The 21,750-nt window shown below is 39.9% G+C and overlaps 1 protein-coding gene across 6 annotated transcripts in view; it reads right to left on the bottom strand.

Moving 5' to 3' along the window:
- SUPT20H (SPT20 homolog, SAGA complex component) overlaps positions 1 to 21,750 on the bottom strand; it is a 63,085-nt gene that overhangs the window by 28,747 nt on the left and 12,588 nt on the right. For all 6 annotated transcript variants that reach the window (XM_058165846.1, XM_058165848.1, XM_058165847.1 and 3 more), the window contains exons 10-14: positions 19,298 to 19,437; positions 18,344 to 18,500; positions 18,197 to 18,253; positions 17,467 to 17,538; positions 8,895 to 9,043 (exon numbers count right to left, since the gene is read on the bottom strand). In XM_058165846.1, coding sequence (XP_058021829.1) covers positions 8,895 to 9,043; positions 17,467 to 17,538; positions 18,197 to 18,253; positions 18,344 to 18,500; positions 19,298 to 19,437 — 575 coding nt within the window. The remainder of the gene's footprint in view (positions 1 to 8,894; positions 9,044 to 17,466; positions 17,539 to 18,196; positions 18,254 to 18,343; positions 18,501 to 19,297; positions 19,438 to 21,750) is intronic.

The raw sequence follows: 21,750 nt of genomic DNA, 5'->3' as shown, positions 1-21,750 counted from the left end.
CAGCATTCAATACCATCATCCCAGACATACTTCTAACTAAACTAAACCAGCTAGCTGTACCTGAACACACTTGTAAATGGATCATAAGTTTCCTAACAAATAGGAAGCAGCAGGTGAAGCTAAGCAGAATCACATCAGATACCTGTACAATTAGCACAGGGGCCCCCCAAGGCTGTGTGCTCTCCCCACTTCTCTTCTCTCTGTATGACTGCATCTCCAACGATCCATCTGTTAAGCTACTGAAGTTCGCAGATTAAATTATTAATTATTTATTTAATTAAAAGTTTAATTAAATAAATAAAAAAGTTTAATTAAATAAAAAGATGACACAACAGTGATTGGTCTCATTTGAGATAATGACGAATCTGCATATAGACGAGAGGTCGAATGACTAGCCTTGTGGTGCAACCAAAACAATCTGGAACTGAACACACTCAAAACCGTAGAAATGGTGGTAGACTTTAGGAGAAACCCTTCCATACTTCCACCTCTCACAATACTAGACAACACAGTATCAACAGTAGAAACCTTTAAATTTCTAGGTTCTATCATATCGCAAGATCTAAAATGGACAGCCAACATCAAAAACATCATTAAAAAGGACAACAAAGAATGCTCTTTCTGCGCCAACTCAGTAAGCTCAAACTGCCCAAGGAGCTGCTGATTCAGTTCTACAGAGAAATTATTGAGTCTGTCATTTGCACCTCTATAACTGTCTGGTTCCGTTCTGCAACCCAACAAGAAAAACACAGACTTCAGAGGATAATTAGAACTGCAGAAAAAATAATTGCTACCAACCTGCCTTCCATTGAGGACCTGTATACTGCACGAATCAAGAAGAGGGCCGTGAAAATATTTACAGACCCCTCGCATCCTGGATATAAACTGTTTCAACTCCTACCCTCAAAACGACGCTATAGAGCATTGCACACCAGAACAACTAGACACAAGAACAGTTTTTTCCCGAAGGCCATCACTCTGCTAAACAAATAATTCCATCAACACTGTCAAACTATTTACTGAATCTGCACTACTATTAATCTTCTCATAGTTCCCATCACCAATCTCTTTCCACTTATGACTGTATGACTGTAACTTGTTGCTGGCAATCCTTATGATTTATATTGATATACTGACCATCAATTGTGTTGTAAATGTTGTACCTTGATGAACATATCTTTTCTTTTATGTACACTGAGAGCATATGCACCAAGACAAATTCCTTGTGTGTCCAATCACACTTGGCCAATAAAATTCTATTCTATTCTATATGGAAAAAGAATTGACTTTTTTTTCAAAGTGAATAGAAAGGAAAATACATCATTGCAAAATGTATGGGACACTAGTAAAGCATATATAAGAGGTTTGGTAATGATCTATGTAGGGAAAAGAAACAAACAGAATAAACAAACACAAAGGAAAATAGAAGAGGAATATAAGAAATTAGAGAAAGAGCTGCAAAACAATCCACAAGACAAAAAAATATATAAAAATTTAATGGATTTGAAAAAGCATAAATTCAATCTAATTGAAAGTGAAGATTTGGCAAGGAAAATAAAATTAACAAAGCAATTTTTTTTCAAAATGCAAATAAACCAGGAAGATGGCTGGCATATAAAATGAAAAAAGAAAGAGAAAAAAATTGGTTACTTAACTACTAGATCAAGATGGAAAGATATCCTACAGAAATGAGGAAAAGAAAAAAATAATTGAGGAATATACAAGACATTATATAACAAGAGCAGATACCAGAAGGGAAAATAGAACAATACCTGGAAAAAGCAATGACCCCTAAAATACCAGAAGAATTTTAAAAAGTGCTAGAAGAAAGAATATCAATGATGGAATTGATAGAAGGGATTAAAAGACAGAAGAATGGAAAAACTCCGGGACCAGATGGAATACCAGTAGAATTATATAAAGAATTGCAAGATGTATTAAGTGATGTTACAAGTATTTAATAATTTACTAATAGAAGCCAAGGCTCCGAAGTTACTGCAGGTTCGAGCCCGGCCCAAGGTTGACTCAGCCTTCCATCCTTTATAAGGTAGGTAAAATGAGGACCCAGATTGTTGGGGGGGCAATAAGTTGACTTTGTAAAAATATACAAATAGAATGAGACTATTGCCTTATACACTGTAAGCCGCCCTGAGTCTTCGGAGAAGGGCGGGGTATAAATGTAAACAAAAAAAAAAAAAAAAAAAGTCATAGATGGAGGCATATATAACTCTTATATCAAAAGAGGAATCAGATTTGTAGCAAATAAAGAATTATAGACCAATTTTACTATTAAATGCAGACTATAAAATATTTGCATCAATTATGGAGGAAAGACTGAAGAGGTTGTTGAATGAATTTATACATTCAGATCAAAATGGTTTTTTACCCAAAAGACAAATTAGAGATAATAAATGAATTATATTGGAGACATTAGAATATTATGAAGCCCGTTCAGAAAAAAAATATGGCATTGTTATTTTTAGATGCGCAGAAGGCATTTTATAATGTGAATTGGCAATGTATGATTATACAATTACAAAAGATAGACTTTTGTAATCGGCAGTAAAAGACCAATCGGCAAAGGTAATAATAAATGGTGAAATGACAGAAAAAGTAGATATTAGAAAGGGAACGAGACAAGGATGTCTGTTATCTCCATTGTTATTCATTTTGACCTTAAAAGTTTTAAACAGGAAAAGAAGATAAGAAATAAAAGGAAGAAATAAAAGGAATGAAAATTAAAAGAGAAGAATATAAGTTACAAGCATTTGCGGATGATTTAGTATTTATTATGGAAGAACCAGTGGAAATGGGCTTAAAGTTAATGCAACAAAAAGAGGAATATGGAGAAGTAGCTGGATTGAAAATAAAGATAAAACTAAAATTGTAGTAAAAAATATGAGAGAAAAACAAAAGAACCAGTTGATGCAGAATTTAGATATTCAAATAGTGAAGAAAGTGAGTATTTGGGCATTCAACTAATTTCAAGATGTATCACAGTGAAGGAAGATAACTATTATAAACTGAGAAAGCAAATTGAAATAGACTTGGAAAAATGGAAAAACCTGCAATTATCGTTAATGAGAAGAATAGCACTAATGAAAATGAATATATTTTCAAAAAACAAAGGATTTTGTTTTTCTTTCAAACAATCCCAATAAAATTGAAGAAGAAATATTTTGAAAGCTTGAATAAAATGATGTGGAAGTATATACGGCAATGAAAAAAAGCAAGAATTAATATTAAATTGCTTCAAGATTCTAAGATAAGAAGAGGATTTGGTTTACCAAACTGGGAACTTTATTATCAAACAGCGGTGTTAACGTGGGTTAAAGAATGGATTTTACTGAGAAATACGAGACTACTGACTTTGGAAGGACATGACTTGTAACTAGGTTGGCACACTTTCTTATGGTATGGAAAAAATAGGATACATGGATATTTTCAGAGGCATTGTGTAAGGAACGGCTTGTTAACAGCATGGGAGAAAGTGAAAGAAAAAAATTACATGGAAATACTAATGTGGCTTTTAACTATTGATAAAGATAAAGAGGAATTGGTGTATTTCAAGATATGGGAAAGATTCTACGTATGGTTAGAAAAGAGATACGAATAAAAGACGATAGATAAACAATGTCAATTATGGAAAAGTATATGAGGGAAATGACAAAAAAGACATAGAAATCCAGATGTCGCTAGAGTAAATAGAAAAGGGGGTTGGGGGAGGGAAAGAAAGAAGATTATAAATACAAATGTACAATTATGAAATGATAGATTGGGTTAAAATAGAAAAGAAACTGGAAAGAAAGTATACAATACTAGAAAATTGGAGTTGCTCAGTTACCAAACAAGGGAAATATTACACAACAAAGAAGAAAGAAAGAAGAGAGGAACAGAGGGCAAGATAGAGGAGGCGAGGGAGAAAGAGGGATGGAAGGAAGGGGAAGGAGAGGAGGATAGGATAGGGGAGAAGAGTAGGGGAGAAGGTAAAAAAGGAAGGAAAGAAGAGAGGAGTGGGGGAGAGGAAGGGGAAGTCGGAAAGAGAAAGGAGAGGAAGAGCAAGAAGATAGGAAAGGTGAGGAGGGAGGGAGGGAGGTGAGGAGGGAGGGAGGGAAAAGAGGAGAAGAAGGTTTGTGGTGAAACGAAGGGGAAGAGAGGGTAGAAGAGCAACCTTAAACAAATATGTATGATTATGGATAAGAGAATGTACATTTACAATATGTATATAAGAAAAAATAAAAAACTTCACAAAAAAAGAATTTTTATAGGTATGTATATTTAAAATAAAAGAATCAGTACTATCACCTGCTCAATGAGGACAGCAAAATGCTAACAAATAATAAAGAAAAGGCAGAGCTTACTCAGCTACTATTTTAATTTGCTGGTTCCACCCAACAAAAAGCACTTTCAAAGGTATGTGAATAATGGCAGGATGAAGAGGCAAAGCTGAAGCTTGAGACTGACAGAAACTTGGTTGGGGAATACTTTACATTGACTGAGTTTAAATCTTCAGATTCTAGAAGAATTAATGTTCTGCCATTATTTCTAAGAAATCCTGAATAAGCGGTGAAATATGAAATCACTGGAAGAATGCAAATATTGTCTTTATCGTAAAAGAGGGGGGGCAAACTACAGTCAGTCTGATATAGATATTTTATGGCAAGATTCTAGAGGAAACCATAAGGACATTGTTCTGTAAACCTGTTAAAAACAACGCAGTGGTTACTAGAAATCAGCCTGGATATATCAAGAATAAATGAAGTAATATTACATCATTTTAAAAAACAAATAACTTCCTTTATAAATTATGGTGATGCTGTTGACATAATGGATCTTGACTTCAGCAAAGCATTTAACAGTGTTAATTTGCAAGCTAGATAACGGAGGCCAATTGAGTGCATTCTGAGTAAGATTTCTCAGGCTTCATCAATGGCCCATCAAAGTGGAAAGAGATATCAAATGAAATACATTCAAATTAAATCTGGATCCTTTACTCTCATATTTGGGTGAAGAAATGGAGGAAATGCTCATAAAATGTGTTGAGGACATATTGGATGGAGTAGCCAGTATCACAGATGACAGTAAAATTCAAAACTATTTTGATGGGCTGAAAGGAACAGAATAAAATATAACGAAGCAGCTGCAAGTTCTCCATTTGAGACATAAAAACCAAATGCTTTGGTAACTTCACTTGTGAAAAAGTATTGAACAAAAATTGACTTCAAACCTGATATAATAAGATTAACTGCCCAAAGAGCACATACAATTTTAAGATGCATGAACAGAAGTGTATTTTCCAAATAACAGGAAGTACTTTTTTTTTTACTTTACAGATAGTTCTCATGTAGGGACTTGCCTTAAGCAGTGACTCTTTGCAAATAAATGGTAATTAAAAAATGCAATTTGCAACACATATGTGCATTTACAACTGAATTTTCTGTGCCTGATTAACAAAAACCTTCAGTTTATAATTGATTAAGGTCTGGTCCGTTTCAGGCAGCAGTGCCAGGGTGCTGGAGGGTACTAATCAACTAATTAAGGTAACAGAGCTAAGCTTGGTAAGGGTTAGCATTTTTGTGGGAAGCGCTGAGCTATGGAAAAAGGAGCTCAGGAAAAAATAGCTTGTTTAAGCAACCTCTGTTCTGCAAAGGAGCAAAAGGGGAAAGAAAGTGTTAGGCACAGGATACGTACATTAATTTATCTGAATGTGATTGCAACAACCAGTGATCTTTACAGTGTTTTTCACTCTGTATCAAATGTTTAGTTATTGTAGTTACCCATTTTATTTTTATTTATTTATTTATTTATTAATCGAACTTATATACCGCACCATCTCCCGTAGGACTCAGGGCGGTTCACAGGCATATTAAAACAGTACAATAAATAAATATTAAAACCCGATTAAAACTAGATAATATCATGGCCTGATCACTAAAAAATAAAAAACCTATAAAAGCCCCATTAAAATATGCTAAAACCTTTTATCTTAGGCTAGTCCTGCACGCTGAAACAATAAAGTCTTCAGTTCCCGTCTGAAGGTCCGGAGGTCGGGTAGTTGTCGTAATCCTGGGGGCCGCCAACCTACATTGTTTGGTCGACGGCACCCTGAGGAGGCCCACTCTGTGGGAGCGCACAGGTCGTTGGGAGGCAATCGGCGGCAGAAGGCGGTCTCGAAGGTATCCTGGTCCTAAGCCATGGAGCGCTTTAAAGGTGGTCACCAAAACCTTGAATTGCACCCGAAAGACTACCGGTAGCCAGTGCAGGCCGCGCAGGATAGGTGTTATATGGGAGCAACGCGGTGCTCCCTCTATCACCCGCGCGGCCGCATTCTGGACTAACTGGAGCCTCCGGGTGCTCTTCAAGGGGAGCCCCATGTAGAGAGCATTGCAATAGTCCAGGCGGGAAGTGACGAGGGCGTGAGTGACTGTGCGCAAGGCGTCACGGTCAAGGAAGGGGCGCAACTGGCGAATCAGATGGACCTGATAGAATGCTCCCCTGGCGACGGCTGTCAAATGGTTCTCTAAGGACAGCCGATCGTCCAGGAGAACGCCTAAGTTGCGCACTCCCTCCCTGGGGGTCAGTACTTCCTCCCCCACAGTCAGCGATGGTGTAAGCTGACTGTACCGGGACGCCGGTACCCACAGCCACTCTGTCTTGGAAGGGTTGAGTTGGAGCCTGTTCCTCCCCATCCAGACCCGCACAGCCTCAAGGCACCGGCCCATCACCTCGACAGCTTCGTTGGGGTGGTTCGGGGTGGAAATGTACAGCTGCGTATCATCAGCGTACAGATGATAATCCACCCCGAACCCACGGATAACCTCACCCAGCGGCTTCATGTAGATGTTGAACAGGAGGCGAGAGAACAGACCCTGAGGCACCCCACAAGTGAGGCGCCTCGGGGCGATCTCTGCCCCTGCCAACACCGTCTGCGAACGGTCAGAGAGATAGGAGGAGAACCACTGATAAACGGTGCCTCCCACCCCAATCCTCCAACCGTCGCAGCAGGATACCATGGTCGATGGTATCAAAAGCCGCTGAGAGATCTAAAGGACCAGGACAGAGGAACATCCCCTGTCCCGGGCTCTCCAGAGGTCATCCACCAACGCGACCAAAGCCGTCTCGGTGCTGTAACCGGGCCTGAAACCGGACTGGAACGGGTCCAGATAGACAGATTCCTCCAGGTGCTGAGGAAGCTGATATGCCACCACACTCTCAACAACCTTCGCTAAAAAGCGAAGGTTGGAGACTGGACGATAGTTCGCTAAAATAGCCGGGTCCAGGGAGGGCTTCTTAAGGAGGGGCCTCACCACCGCCTCTTTCAAAGCGGCAGGGAAAACACCCTCCAACAAAGAAGCGTTGGTAACTTCCTGGAGCCAGCCTCGTGTATCTCCCGGGTGGCCAGCACCATCCAGGAGGGACACGGGTCCAATAAACATGTGGTGGAGTTCAGCCTACCCAACAACCTGTCCATGTCCTCAGGAGTCACAGGATCGAACTCAGCCCAGATAACATTCTCAAGACTCGTCTCCGCCATCCCACCTGAATCTATCCAATCAGTGTCCAAGCCATCTCGAATCTGAGCGATTTTATCAGACAGATATTGAACAAAATCCTCAGCATGTCCCTGTAAGGGGTCCTCCCGAGCCTCCTGCCTAAGCAGGGAGCGGGTCACCCTAAACAGGGTGGCTGGGCGATTATCTGCCGATGCGATGAGTGCGGAGAAATAGTTATGTTTCGCCACCCTGATCGCCACTAGATAGGTCTGAATATATGACCTCACTAGTGTTCGGTCTGGTTCGGAGCGGCTGGACCTCCAGGCGCTCTCTAGGCTTCTTTTCTGGCGCTTCATCTCTCTCAGCTCCTCGTTATACCAGGGAGCTGGTCGAGTTCGTCGCCGGGTCAGAAGCCGCAAAGGCACGACGCGGTCCAAGGCTCCAGCGGCCGCCTCATCCCAGGCGGCATTAATTTTGCTTAATGACCAAGTGCCAGAACCAGTTAGTCTCTAAATGAGAGCCACTAGTATTCTATCAGCTGAAACTCAACCTCAAGCATTGTTGACACCACACTTAAAAACATTCCAAACAAACAGAAAAAGTTTGGCAACAAAAGTTATCAGGGAACTGAAAAATAAGATCTATAAAGAGAGACTGAAGAAGTTGAATATTTTTTGGTTTGAATCAAAATGACTGAGACGAATGGATGTGAGCATTCTTCAAATCCAGAAGAAGGTTAAGACCTGTTGTTTCTTGTTCCAGAGTCTCACACAAGGAATAATGGATTTTAGTTATTGGAAAGCAGATTCCAATTCAACGCTAGAAAGAGAGTCATAATAGTAAGTGCTGTTCAATCATGGAATGAATTAATCAGGAAGATGGTGGATTCCAAATCTATGGAATATATGTTCAAGGCAGACATCGGTCTGTGCAGCTTTGAAATGGATTTCAGCACTGATCTGGTAGTTGAGCTTGGCAACTTAAATGATTCCTTCCAAATCTGTAATTCCACTATTCTCTGATACTATATAAATGCAAGTGCAGGCATGTATATAGATAGGTATGCACACAACATCTCATCTGTTGTGATCCACAAGGTGAAAAAGATTTAATGAAATGGAAGCAATCTTCATTCTGGAAGGCAATATGTGAGACCAAAATCACCTAAGCTCATTTAACTAATCACATACTTCATTGGTATTAATACACAAACTATATTATGTTCAAACACTGCCTAGATTTTTTTTCAATAATCTGCACAGCAATAAAGGACATTCTACATTTTAGAAGCCCTTTCATTACCTGTTAGAAATGCAAAGTTCTTTCAGCTCATATTAGCAAAAATGCTATAAAATTAACATCAATGCTTTTTTCTAAAACTAAAAGATGAATGCCACTTACTGTGATGGACGTTCATTATCCTCATCATTCTTAAGAGTCTGTATTTTACCATAGTACAATGGATTTCCAAGTGACTGAAAAATTGTCAATTTTGTCTTCTGAAAATGATTGCCACTTTCACATTCAAAGACATAATCATCTTTTATTTCCTATGAAATAGAAAAAAACACTTATAACTATTTAAAAACATATTTACAATGTGTTTAGCTTGTTATAAAGTTGTACAGAGAACAGCAAACTTTGGGACTCTTGAGAATACAAGAGTCTTCATAAACTGTATGATAACATGTTTAATTTGGTAATGGATAGGATTACCGGGCTATGTAAAAAACTAAATCCAACATCCTATTATGTGTGTATCTTCTTATGTCCTCCTCCAAGATAACCTTGTTGTTGTTGTTAGTTGCAAAGTCGTGTCCGACCCATCACGACCCCATGTTCCTTCAGACCTTCCTATCCTCTACCATCCTCTGGAGTCCATTTAAGCTCACACCTACTGCTTCAGTGACTCCATCCAGCCACCTCATTCTCTGTCATCACCTTCTTCTTTTGCCCTCGATCTTTCCCAGCATTAGGCTCTTCTCCAGTGAGTCCTTCCTTCTCATTAGGTGGCCAAAGTATTTCAGTTTCATCTTCAGGATCTGGCCTTCTAAAGAGCAGTCAGGGTTGATCTCCTCTAGGACTCATTTGTTTATTTGCCTTGCAGTCCAAGGGACTCGCAGGAGTCTTCTCCAGCACCAGAGTTCAAAGGCCTCAATTCTTTGGTACTTAGCTTTTCTTATGGTCCAACCTTCACAGCCATACATTGCAACTGGAAAAACCATAGCCTTGACTATACGCACTTTTGTTGGCAGGGTGATGTCTCTGCTTTTTAATACGCTGTCTAGATTTGCCATAGCTTTCCTCCCTAGGAACAAGCATCTTTTAATTTCTTGGCTGCAGTCCCCATCTGCAGTGATCTTGGAGCCCAGGAAAATAAAATCTGTCACTACCTCCATTTCTTCCCCATCTATCTGCCAGGAATTGAGAGGGCCAGATCTTAGTTTTCTTAATATTGAGTTTCAAGCCAACGTTTGCACTCTCCTTCACCTGCATCAAGAGGCTTTTTAGTTTCTCTTCACTTTCTGCCATTACAGTGGTATCATCTGCATATCTGAAGTTGTTGATATTTCTCCTGGCAATCTTAATTCCAACTTTTGATTCATCCAGCCCCGCCTTTCTCATGATGTGCTCTGCATGTAAGTTAAATAGCAGGGTGATAGTATACAGCCTTGCCGGACTCCTTTCCCAATTTTGAACTAATCAGTGGATCCGTGTCCAGTTCTCACTGTTGCTTCTTGACCCGCATACAGGTTTCTCAAGAGACAAATAAGATGGTCTGCTACGCCCATCTCTTTAAGAACTTGCCACAATTTGTTGTGATCCACACAATAAAAGGCTTTAGCATAGTCAATGAAGCAGAAGTAGAAGTTTTTCTGGAACTCCCTAGCTTTTTCCATGATCCAGCGTATGTTGGCAATTTGATCCTCTGCCTCTTCGAAATCCTGCCTGTACTTCTGGTAGTTCTCGATCCACATACTGCTGGAGCCTAGCTTGTAGGATTTTAAGCATAACCTTACTAGCATGTGAAATGAGTGCAATGGTGCAATAATTTGAACATTCTTTGGCATTGCCTTTCTTTGGAATTGGAATGTAAACTGACCTTTTCCAATCCTATGGCCACTGCTGAGTTTTCCAAATTTGCTGATAAATTGAGTGTAGCACTTTTACTGCATTGTCTTTTAAGATTTTGAATAGCTCAGCTGGAATACTGTCTCCTCCACTAGCTTTGTTGTTGCTCAGATTTTCTAAGGCCCGTTTGACTTCTAGGATTCTAGGATGTCTGGCTCAAGGTCAGTGACCACCCCAAGGTCGTGGTTATCGGGGATGTTAAGTTCGTTCTTGTATAGGTCTTTTGTGTAATTTTGCCACCTCTTCTTAACCTCTTCTGCCTCTGTTAGGTCCCTGCCACTTTGGACCTTTATCATGCCCATCTTTGCATGAAACGTTCCCTTCATATCTCCAGTTTTCTTGAAGAGATCTCTGGTCCTCCCTATTCGATTGTTTTCTTCTATTTCTTTGCACTGTTCATTTAAGAATGCATTCTTATCTCTTCTAGCTATTCTCTGGAATTCTGCATTCAAGTGGGTGTATCTTTCTCTTTCTCCCTTGCCTTTCACTTCCCTTCTTTCCTCAGCTATTTGCAGAGCTTCCTCAGACAGCCATTTTGCTTTCTTGCCTTTCTTTTTCTTTGGGATGGTTTTAGTTGCTACCTTACCCCACACCATATAGCGCTTTAAAGGTGACAACCAGGATCTTGAACTGAACTTGGAAGCAAATCAACAATGATTGTAGTTTCCTCAAGAGATGACTCATGTACAAATCTAGACCTGCACAAAACCATGAGGTTTAAACAACTGTTTCCTTCCAGATACTTTTTAAAAATGGCCCCAGGTAGAGCACATTACAGTAGACCAAATGGGAGATGACCAGGGCATAAGTAACCAAACAGAGAGTCTCCCTATCCAGGAAAAGGCATAACTGGTGCACAACACGAAGTTCAGCAAAGGGTCTCCTAGTCATAGTTGCCAACTGCTCTTTGAACAAGAGCCATGAATCCTGGAGGACCCCCATATTATACATGGGCTCTGTCTGGGGTAGTGCAATCCTTACATCTCAACAGAGAAGACAGTTGTTTCTTCTGCTGAAGTTCAAATGTTAAATTATAATCTAGATCAGGGCTGTCAAACTCCCGGCCCACGGGCCGGATGCATCACATGCTGACCATGCCCATGCCTGGTTTAGCGAAAGGGAAAGAAGTCCTGATACATCACGTGACACTGCCATGACAATGTGAGTTTGACACCCCTGAACTAGATCTTTCTCATTCTAATTCTACTAATATCTTGTTCAACAAACCCATCCTCACTATGCCACTGGATTATCAAGTTGAATAGTTGTAAGGAGTGGCTACTTGGATGGGGTTTCCCCTTATATATAAGATAAACTAATAATTTCAGGACACTAAGTCTTTTTATATTTATAAGTGTTTTTATACTAATATTAATTACTAAAATTAAAAAGTTGTATATTTGATCTTTTTTAAATAATATGTGTCTTCTACTAACCTTCATAGCTCTAGGCATCTCGTCCACAATGGAGGAGATGCTGTTTCCCCCATTGTGAAGCATGCTAAATTTAACTATGCTGTGCAAGGCGCTGTGAGAGCCATGGAGGCACCAACAGCAGCAGCAGAGAGAAACAGCCGGGCCAGTGTCTTGGGCCAGACAGGAAGTCATGTGTCTCCCCAAATGACCAAGGGTCTGCATCCCTCTACCCTTACCTTCTCAGGCCAGGTGACGAGTGACTGTGAGGGGAGGAGGACGGGAGGGGCCAGCCACTGATGGGCTCAGCCAAAGGGAGCCACATCAGGGGGATGAAAGAGCCGCTGGTTGCCAACATCTATTGCTTCAGCTCGCCTGCACCTCCGCCCCCCCCTTGCTGCAACAGCACTGTTACCTCATTCTGGCCAGTGAGGGCTGCGCTACTCCTTGCACACTGCACCACCTGCAAAGTTGCACATTGCATGTACCATCCTCTATGGCGGAGATTTGCAGCCCTACCACAAGCTGCCTGGCCGGTCCCATATTCCAGAGCTCTAGTCAAAGGACTGGCCCATTGGGCATCCCGGAGCAGCTCCTCCACCTGGGTGCACTGCAGACCACCAAAATTTTCTTGCAGACCACCAGTGGTCCGCGAACCACCAGTTGGTGACCGCTAGTCTAGGGTAGACAGGTGCTCTCATACCATTTTCTTGCCTATTTTAACTTGAATTCCTAATCGGTTTTTTTATGGTACTGTTTTTAAGAGGCTGGGCTGTTTTTTTCTTTTGTGTAAAGACAGCTGCAAAAAATGAGTTAAGCAGTTCTGCTTTCTTCCTATTGCTTGTCATTTCTTGCCACTTTCTCCCATTAATGGACCATTTTTGTTCCTTGACTTTTTCCTTGCTTTTTACATGTTGAAAGAAGCTTTTGTTGTTGTTATGTTTGACTTTTGTTATAAGCCTTAGTTCATTTTGAGCCTTAGTTTTCCTCACTTCATCTTTGCAGGCTCAAGCTATTTGCTGATATTCTGCCTTAGTAATGTGCCCTTCTTTCCATTTTTTTATACTTGTTCTTTTTATCTTTCAATTTATTAGAGTTCTTTGTGCAACCATACTAGTTTCTTTTGAGAGCTGTTATTTTTATTCTTCACAGATATTGTTCTAGACTGGGTTTTTATAATCCCACTTTTCAAAGTTTCCAAAGCTTCTTAAATAGTTTTCCCCTTGAGGATTCTCACCCATGGAATCCTTTCCATGTTCTCTCTAAATTTATTGAAATTAGTTTTCATAAAGTCTAAAAACTCTAGTTTGACTTTGTTCAATTGCTTGTGCTTGCATAATGTTGAATTCCAATATTATCATTCCTCCCAAGGTTCTTGTAGCTTCAACACCTTCTATCATTTCAACTCTATTAGTGAGAATTAGAATAGAATAGAATTTGTCTTTGGTGCATATGCTCTCAGTGTACATAAAAGAAAAGATACCTTCATCAAGGTACAACACTTACACAACACTTAATAATAGTCATAGGGTACAAATTTAACATTTAATGATACAACACTTAATGATGGTCATAGGCTACAAATAAGCAATGAGAAAACAGTCAATATCAGTATAAATTGTAAGGATACAAGCAACAAAGTTACATTTTAAGTCCAATATGGCTGATTCCCTAGTTCCCTTATTTACTTTTTGGGTGACAAAGTTGTCTGCTAGGTTTGTCAGGAATCCGTTTGATCTTCCATTTTGGTTTGCTTCCCATTTGATGTCAGGGTAGTTAAAAGTCCCCCCTTACTATTATGATTTGCTTTCTACATATTTTAGTTAACTAACTAGCAAAAAAGTTCATCTATTTCCTCTGTTTGGTTGGGTGGCCTATAGTAGATAGGTAGTCCTTGAATTACAAAAGTAATGGAGCCTGCCCATTCCATCTGTAACTTGAGAATTCATGGGAGTGAATCTCGTACACTGAATGACATAACTCCCTGCTTTCGGCCACGCATTCGCTAATTTAATGCGTGGACAAATGCGTGGTTCGTTAAGTGAACATAAGGTATCTCGGGGTGCAGAACGCCATGGGGTGGGAGCCTAGTGAGGAAACAGGCCACCTACTTCAGACCATCCAAAGCCTCCCACAACCCACAGATAACTCATTCTCCCTCCCCTGGGGTGCCCGCAATTGCTTCCCCCCTCCCCATCCTTCCGTGCTGGGACTTACCTTTTGAAGATTTTTTCTCCTCTCCAGCCTGTTTCTTTACCTGCCCCCTCCTTGACAAGGCTTTCAGTGCTGAGAAAGCAGCCCTAGAGGCTGCATTCAGATGCCCCCTAGTCCAATCTCAGGTTTCTTTCTCATCAGCAAAGCGCTTGGAGATTGCATCCCAGTAGGCTTTGGCAGCCCTTTGCAAAAAGCCTTTGCCTGTAGGAACAGGGCTTCGGAGGAACGTGCCCACTCCTCCCAAGCTGCGCTGGTGCCAACGAAGGCTTTTTGCAAAGGGCTGCTGAAGCCTACAGGAATGCAATCTCCTGCAAGCTTCACCAAGAAAACAGCAAACGGAGGGAAGACCTGAAACCTTCCCTCTGTTTGCAAACATCCGGGCCTCAAGTTGCAGAGAATAGAAGCCTAAAGTGTGAGATTACACAAGATAACTGATTACACTACTGATCTCGCAGTACGTTAGGCTTCTGTTCTCTGTGAATGCAAGCAAAGAAACCATGACAGAAAGGAGATCTTTGCAAGGTAAGTGAGTCTCCACAGGTGAAGTGCCTTTGAAGACCTGGTTGGTGGGGTGGGGGGGAATAGGTGGGGTGAATGTTGCAGAGCCTCTGCGGTCATTCGTAAGGATGAACAATTGCTGTGGTGCTGCAATATTCATAGTTTTGGGATTTGTTCATAAACACTAGGGGGCGCTTATCATGTAACTTCAAATGTTCGCTAAGGGAACACTCGTAACCCGGGGATTACCTGTACAAGTATGGCAATATCATTTTTCTACATTTATATTGACCCAAATGCATTCAAGACAGTTTTCATCATTGTTATAATCTATTTCTGTAGAGATGTAATTATTTCTTATATATAGTCCAACTCCACCTTTTTTATTTGGTATGATTCTTTTAAATAATTTAAATCTCTCTAGCTGTATATTCCATTTGTGGGTTTCATCCCTGATATTCTGTAAAATATCTTATCTGCCCTCATTTACCTGAATTTCTAATTAACCCTGTTTATATTTCATACTGTTCGTTGGTGTATAGACCAGGGGTGTCAAATGTGAGGCCCATGGGCTGGATCTGGCCCATGGGGTGCTTAGATCTGCCCACAGGGCCACCCTGGAAACACAGAAGGACCGGCCTGTGGTGCCTCTGCCAGCAAAAATGGAGCGCTTATGCCACCACAAGTAACACCGAGCTGGCCATGGCCACCCTGGCCACGGCCACCTGACCCCCAAAGTCAAAAACAACCCTGATACAGCCCTCGATGAAATCAAGTTTGTCACCCCCGGTATAGACATTTGAGTTCTTTTTGACTGATCCTGTGTTTACTTTCTACATAACCTCTTTTGTGTCTGAGTTCTCCTACTTCCTTACCACCTGTTTGATTAGTGCACATGTTATGGCACACTTTATCAAAAGCTTGAGTTTCCTTGACAGCAAGATTAATATTCTTACCTGCACAAACAACTATGTTACAAATACAGGTTGTCCTTGAGTTACAAAAGTAAAGGAGCCTGCCCATTCCATTTGTAAACTGAGGACTCGTAGGCATGAATCTCATACTTTGAATGAGATCATTCCCTGCTTTCACCCACGCATTCATCAATTGAATGCGCAGCTCGTTAAGTGTACATGAGGCATCTTAGGGTGGGGAAGACCATGGGGGAGTGTCTAGTAATGGAACAGTCCACCTACTTCAGACCACCCAAGGCCTCCCCTGACCCGCAAATACCTCATTCTCCCTCCCCTGGGGTCCCACAATTGCTTCCCTCTCCATCCTGCCACACCGGGTCACTTACCTTATGAAGATCTGTCTCCTCTTCACCCTTTCTGTTTCTTTGCCTGCGCCCTCCTTTTTCATCAGCAAAGGGCTTGAAGAAGCATTCAGCGATGAAAAAGAAGGTGCGGAGGTGCACGCATGCCCTTCTGGGCCTCTTTTTTCATCAGTGAAGGCCAACACAAGCAGTTTGGTGGCTAGAAAGGGGGCCTGGAGGACTGCATGCACCCTTCCATGCCTTTCTCACTGCCAAACCTCTTGAGTTGGCCTTCAGCAATGAAAAGGAGGCCCAGGGGTCCATGTGCACCCTTCCAGGCCTCCTTTCTTGCCTCCGAAGCCCTTGAGGTGGCCTTCAGCTATGAAAAAGAAAGCCCAGAGAGATGTGCACCCCTCCAGGTCTCCTTTCTTGTTGGCAAAGCACTTGAGGGTTGCATCCCTGTAGGCTTTAGCATCCCTTTGCAAAAAGCCTTTGCTGGTTGGAACAGACCTTCGGGGGGGGGGGCACTCCTTCCAAGCTCCACTGGTGCCAACAAAGGCTTTTTGTAAAGGGCTGCCAAAGTCTACAGGAATGCAATCTTCCTGCAGGTTTCTCCAAAGAAACAGCAAACAGAGGGAAGGTCTGAAGGACCAAAACCTTCCCTCTATTTGCAGGCATCAATTCGCCAAGAATAGAGGCCTAAAGTGCAACAACACACAACATCAGTAAGCATAAGATCTCGCACTACTGATCTCGTGATACGTTAGGCCTCTGTTCTCTGAGAATGCACCAGAAGCCTGAAACAATGAAACAGGCAAAGAAATGTGACAGAGAAGAGATCTTTCCAAGGTAAGTGAGTATCCACAGGCAAATGCTTGTGAAGACCCGGTGGGAAAGGGGGAATAAGCAGGGCAAATGTTGCAGAGCCTCTGCGAACATTCGTAAGAGTGAACATCTGCCATAGTGATGCAACATTCATAATTTCGGGACTTGTTCATAAATGCTAGGGAGCACTTCTCACGTACCTTCGCATGTTTGCTAAGGGAACGCTCATAACCTGGGGATTACCTGTACTTTTTAAATTTTTTTAAAATTATTTTTTATTCAAACATAAAGCTGTTAATTACAAAAGATAAGAATTATCACTGTTGAACAACTGTTCTTTGACTCTACAGTACCTATAGTTCAGAGGCAATAGAATTTTGAACACAATAAACTGGTTTATTCACACACTCAACAGCAGCTAATAATTACATTCTATTGCTAAGAAATTGCACACTTGAAGAATTCACAAGATCAGTTTTCTGTTTTAATGAATAATTGAAAATGATCTTTAGAATTTTTTTTAGTCACCTAAATGCAATCATGAACAAATTACTCATTATATTGTATTTCCATTTTTTAAAAAAAAAATAGTTCTTGGAAATTCTCCAAGAACTACTCTACTACTTCTACTACTCACATGAATTGGCCAGACACTTGGTTGTGAGTCATCAGGTTTGATAGATTTTTCCACTTTAGCATATTTTTCCACCTTGAGAAATAAGAAATTAAAGTGCAAGTGAATAAAAGCAACATTTGAATAAGATATAAAGTTAATAAATAATACATAGTTATTTTTTAAAAATAGTATCATTTTGATAATTTAAAGAAATCTAATAACACAGTTCAATCTCCTCTGGAGCTTGACAGACATGTAGTCTATTCTAGCTGGGCCCTTCAGCCAGTAGTGGTTTTCACTTACCTTCGCTACTAGTTCAGAACTGTGAGTGCGCATGTGCGCAGAGCATCCGTGATGATGTCTGGATGGGTGGGTGGAGCCCCCCGCCGCTATCGGTTCACACAAAACAGGTAGAAACCCACCACTGTTTTCAACCCAAAAGACCATCTACCCTGGAGTAACCAGCTGCTTACGTATTTTTAATTACTTGTAATGACATATATCTTTAGAAATAGGGAGGATAAAACATTCCCAGAAAAACTGTCACAATAAATTTATTGATATCATCAAAAGAATCCTTCATTTCTAAAAATAAAAAATATTCATCTTTTTTAATAACTATATAATTAGGCAATGTGTTAATTAGAATAAATTAAATTGTCACAAAATAGCAAGCAGGTTTAGGATTTCATTGAAACACCTCCACCAGCTTGGATGATAGAAGGAAAGCTTGGTAAATCTGTAAACTTACATCTATTTCAGATGGTGCAGTCAAACAGCAGGGGTTCTGTTTCCACATATCAACACACTAAAAGAAGGACAAACATATATAAACGGTCATCAGGGTAAATACATTTCACAAACATATTATTTTAAAAGCTTCTTAAAATAAGCATACATTTCCAGCTTTAGAAATTTTGAGATCATACTGTTGGCTTCCTCTCCTCTCCTTTCTTTTTTGTAAATAATCAAATAGCTTGAACTGTGGTGGAATGGTACTTTGAGATATTTCCTGCTGGTAATTCAGAGATGGCCTGGAATATCTCTTGAAACATCTATAAGATAATGCAAGATTAATGTAAAGAAAATTCTGGAATATATTTATACAAGCATTTATAAGCATTATTTACCAAATCATGATTTAATAATGCAGTTGCAAAGCTGCTGTGCAATTCCTTTTAAGTCAAGGATATTAAGTCAATTGTTAGCTTATATCTTCAATTTGTAAAACATATTTGTATTTAATTTTGTAAATATATATTAAATTTGTAAATATATTATATTTACAATTCCTTTTGTGTAGTGGTTAAGACACCAGGCTAGAAACCAGGAGACTGTGAGTTCTAGTCTTGCCTTAAACCAGGGGTGTCAAACTCGCAGCCCACATCATGCGCTGGCCATGCCTACCCCAATTTAGTGAAGGGGCAAAAGTTACAATACATCACATGATGATAATGTTGTGAGTTTGACACCCCCTGCCTTAGACACAAAGACAGCTGGATGAGCTATCGCTTTCTTTTGGCCAGTCACTTTCTCTCAGCCCTAGAAAGAGGGGAAATGGCAAGTGACTACTGAAAAATCTTGTCAAGAAAACTGCAGGGACTAGTCCAGACAGTCTCTAAGAATTGATACGACTAAACAGAAGAAAAAATATCTTTGATTAATTAATATAAATTTACAATTGAATTGAACTTCATCCAAAGTTTTTCCCCCTAAAATACATTTGCATTCAGTGTTCTAGGTTATTGTAGTTTTTAAAAGTTATCTAATTTGAATGTAATCAATTTCTTTCCCAGTATAACATAAAGCAAATTTTTGCAAAGATTCTCTAATGATGAATATTTTCCAGTACCGTTTCATTGGGTGAGTATTCATTTTTTGCTTATTATACAAAAGCTGGTTTGCTGTGCATGTAACAGCAATTGATGGATCTAGACACAGAGGTTCTGCTGTTGCCAGTATAAGTTGACTTTCTAATAGAAGTTTGTCTTCCTAAAACACAAGATAGAAGATTCTAAAAGAGCAATCATTCTTAATGCTACATTTATATGCACATTTTTACAAGTAAGTCCACTGAGGTCAATATATTTCATTTTCAATGCTTATGTAGACACAATTAGTTTCATTTTTTTCAATATGCTAGAGGGTCATTTCATGTCAAGATTTCAGGAAAGTGCCTAGGTCGAACATCACGGATTTTGATGAAATTTGGTGTGAACATGCACACACGTCCCCAATGAACATTGGTAAAGTGTTATGTTTGCCAATGCAATACGTGCGGAGATATAGTCATTTGTATGACCCCATACCGCAGCCTTCACCAGTATGACGCTGAGATTTCAGCAACTTTGAGACATAATATCTCCGGCAATATTTTGTTGAGAGAAACAAAATTTGGCCATCTTATACAACTTGTGCTCTATTAAACAAAATAATAAAAACATTCTCATGAGTGATCTCCATATAGATAATTGGGAGCAAAGTTGGCCGAAAATGACTGTGGCAGAAAAAAGGGGTAGAGTTTGGCTTCTTATATCTCTGGAAGGAAAGGTATGAGAAACATGAAACTCTGTGCGTAATAACTTAGCAAAACAAGGTTGTCAAATATAAAATTTCATTCTCCTACTGCTTTCCAATAGTTCACAAATTGAGTATAAAGTTGACAGTTTTTGTAAAAATGCCAAAAATAGGGTATTTTCAGCCCGCTTTTACAAAAAAAGAACTTCTGGAAACTCTGTTAAATCATTCTCATTAGAAAGAGCATGTTTCAACCCCCCTAAAAAAGTAGAGTTGGTGTTTCATTGCTGACGTATAAAGCCCTAAAAATAGGGACAAAGTGGAAGACATTGCTATGGCAGCATCACATCCATTCTATTATTGTTTCATCTTGTTTGTTTTATATAGACATCATTACTACTATTATATTGCGTTGGTCCATGGTGACATTGTCACTACCAATTCAGGTACTTGACCCAGCAACCCCATCGCCATAGGGGGCGCACCTGATAGTCAGGCAATACCAGCCATGGGTGGGTTTCTTGGTTCAGGATCCCAAGCCTGTAGTTTGGTTTCTTCCTCGAGGTTCCAAAGCCTTGTATGGGAACCACATCTTATTTGCATGCTTCCAGTGCCTTCAGTTACATCGTCAGGTCAACAGTATCAATTCCAAGAAGCAATGCTAAAGAATGTGGTACGTAAATTCAATAATATATAAGCAATAGTTGGAATTTGGCAGTTTTTATGAACATTATGGACTTTGGCTTGGAAACCATATAAAATACTGACTTTAGCCTTGGGAACCTAGGATAAGCTGCCCAACTGCTGGCTTGGGAACTGGACAGATACCCACAAAGTCTTTGGAACCTTGCCATCCATCATATCAGTTCAGATAACAAGTGAGACTCTATGGGAGTGTACTTATTGATCATGGCTTTCCTACTTCTTTCTCCTTGCAGCCTTTTTTGTTGTTGTCTCCCCATATGTTATCCTGAGAGACCAAAGGTCTCCCAGAATAGAATAAAATATGGCATGTAAAAGATGCAACTAGAAGGAGTGGGAAATAGGTATATTTTCAATTCACATGAGATACTGTCTCAGTTTTGCCCAATGTTATAATTAGCAAATAAAAATCAAGGTCAAATATGGGTGTTTCTATCACCTGCCATATCATGAGAGGATGTGTACATATGGTGCCCCAGCGATCAAGGATATTGCTCATATTTTATTTGACTGTCAACCATGTGCCCTCTTAGGCTTAGATACTTAATATCCTTACTTGAAGGAACAGCCCACTGGGATTTGAATCAGATTGTCCTAGTTCCTCCTGGATTCTAACCTATAGATTGGGAGCAGAACTGCTAAGTTTATAGTTAAAGCAATTAAGAACCCATTATAGTGAACAGATTGGAGCATGCTGTAAAGGTGATGCACTTATCTGAATGTTGATTTTTTGTGTTTATCACACATGTATTTTATTGCTGTATTTTAAAAATCAATTTTACCCTGGAATTACATTCTGTACTTCATTTTTGTTTTTTTTATGGTTTTAAGACTAATCAATTATCTATCTATCTATCTATCTATCTATCTATCTATCTATCTATCTATCTATCTATCTATCTATCAACAAAAATAATCAAAACAGGCTTGCTACAGTTACAGTATGTCCTGAATGTGGAATGGCTGCTACAAGTTTTCTGAGTTTGGTAGATTTTGTTTCACATTATTTAACAATTATTCTCAAGATAAGGGTAAGAACTAACAAGGTGGAAACTTTAGAGAAGGAAATCTAAACTCAAAATAAGA

The sequence above is a fragment of the Ahaetulla prasina genome, chromosome 2 (assembly GCF_028640845.1).
Source record: "Ahaetulla prasina isolate Xishuangbanna chromosome 2, ASM2864084v1, whole genome shotgun sequence".
In the NCBI taxonomy this organism is placed as follows: Eukaryota; Metazoa; Chordata; class Lepidosauria; order Squamata; family Colubridae; genus Ahaetulla; species Ahaetulla prasina.
The sequence above is the reverse complement of the archived record's forward strand: the minus strand, read 5'-3'. Positions and strand labels throughout refer to the sequence as shown.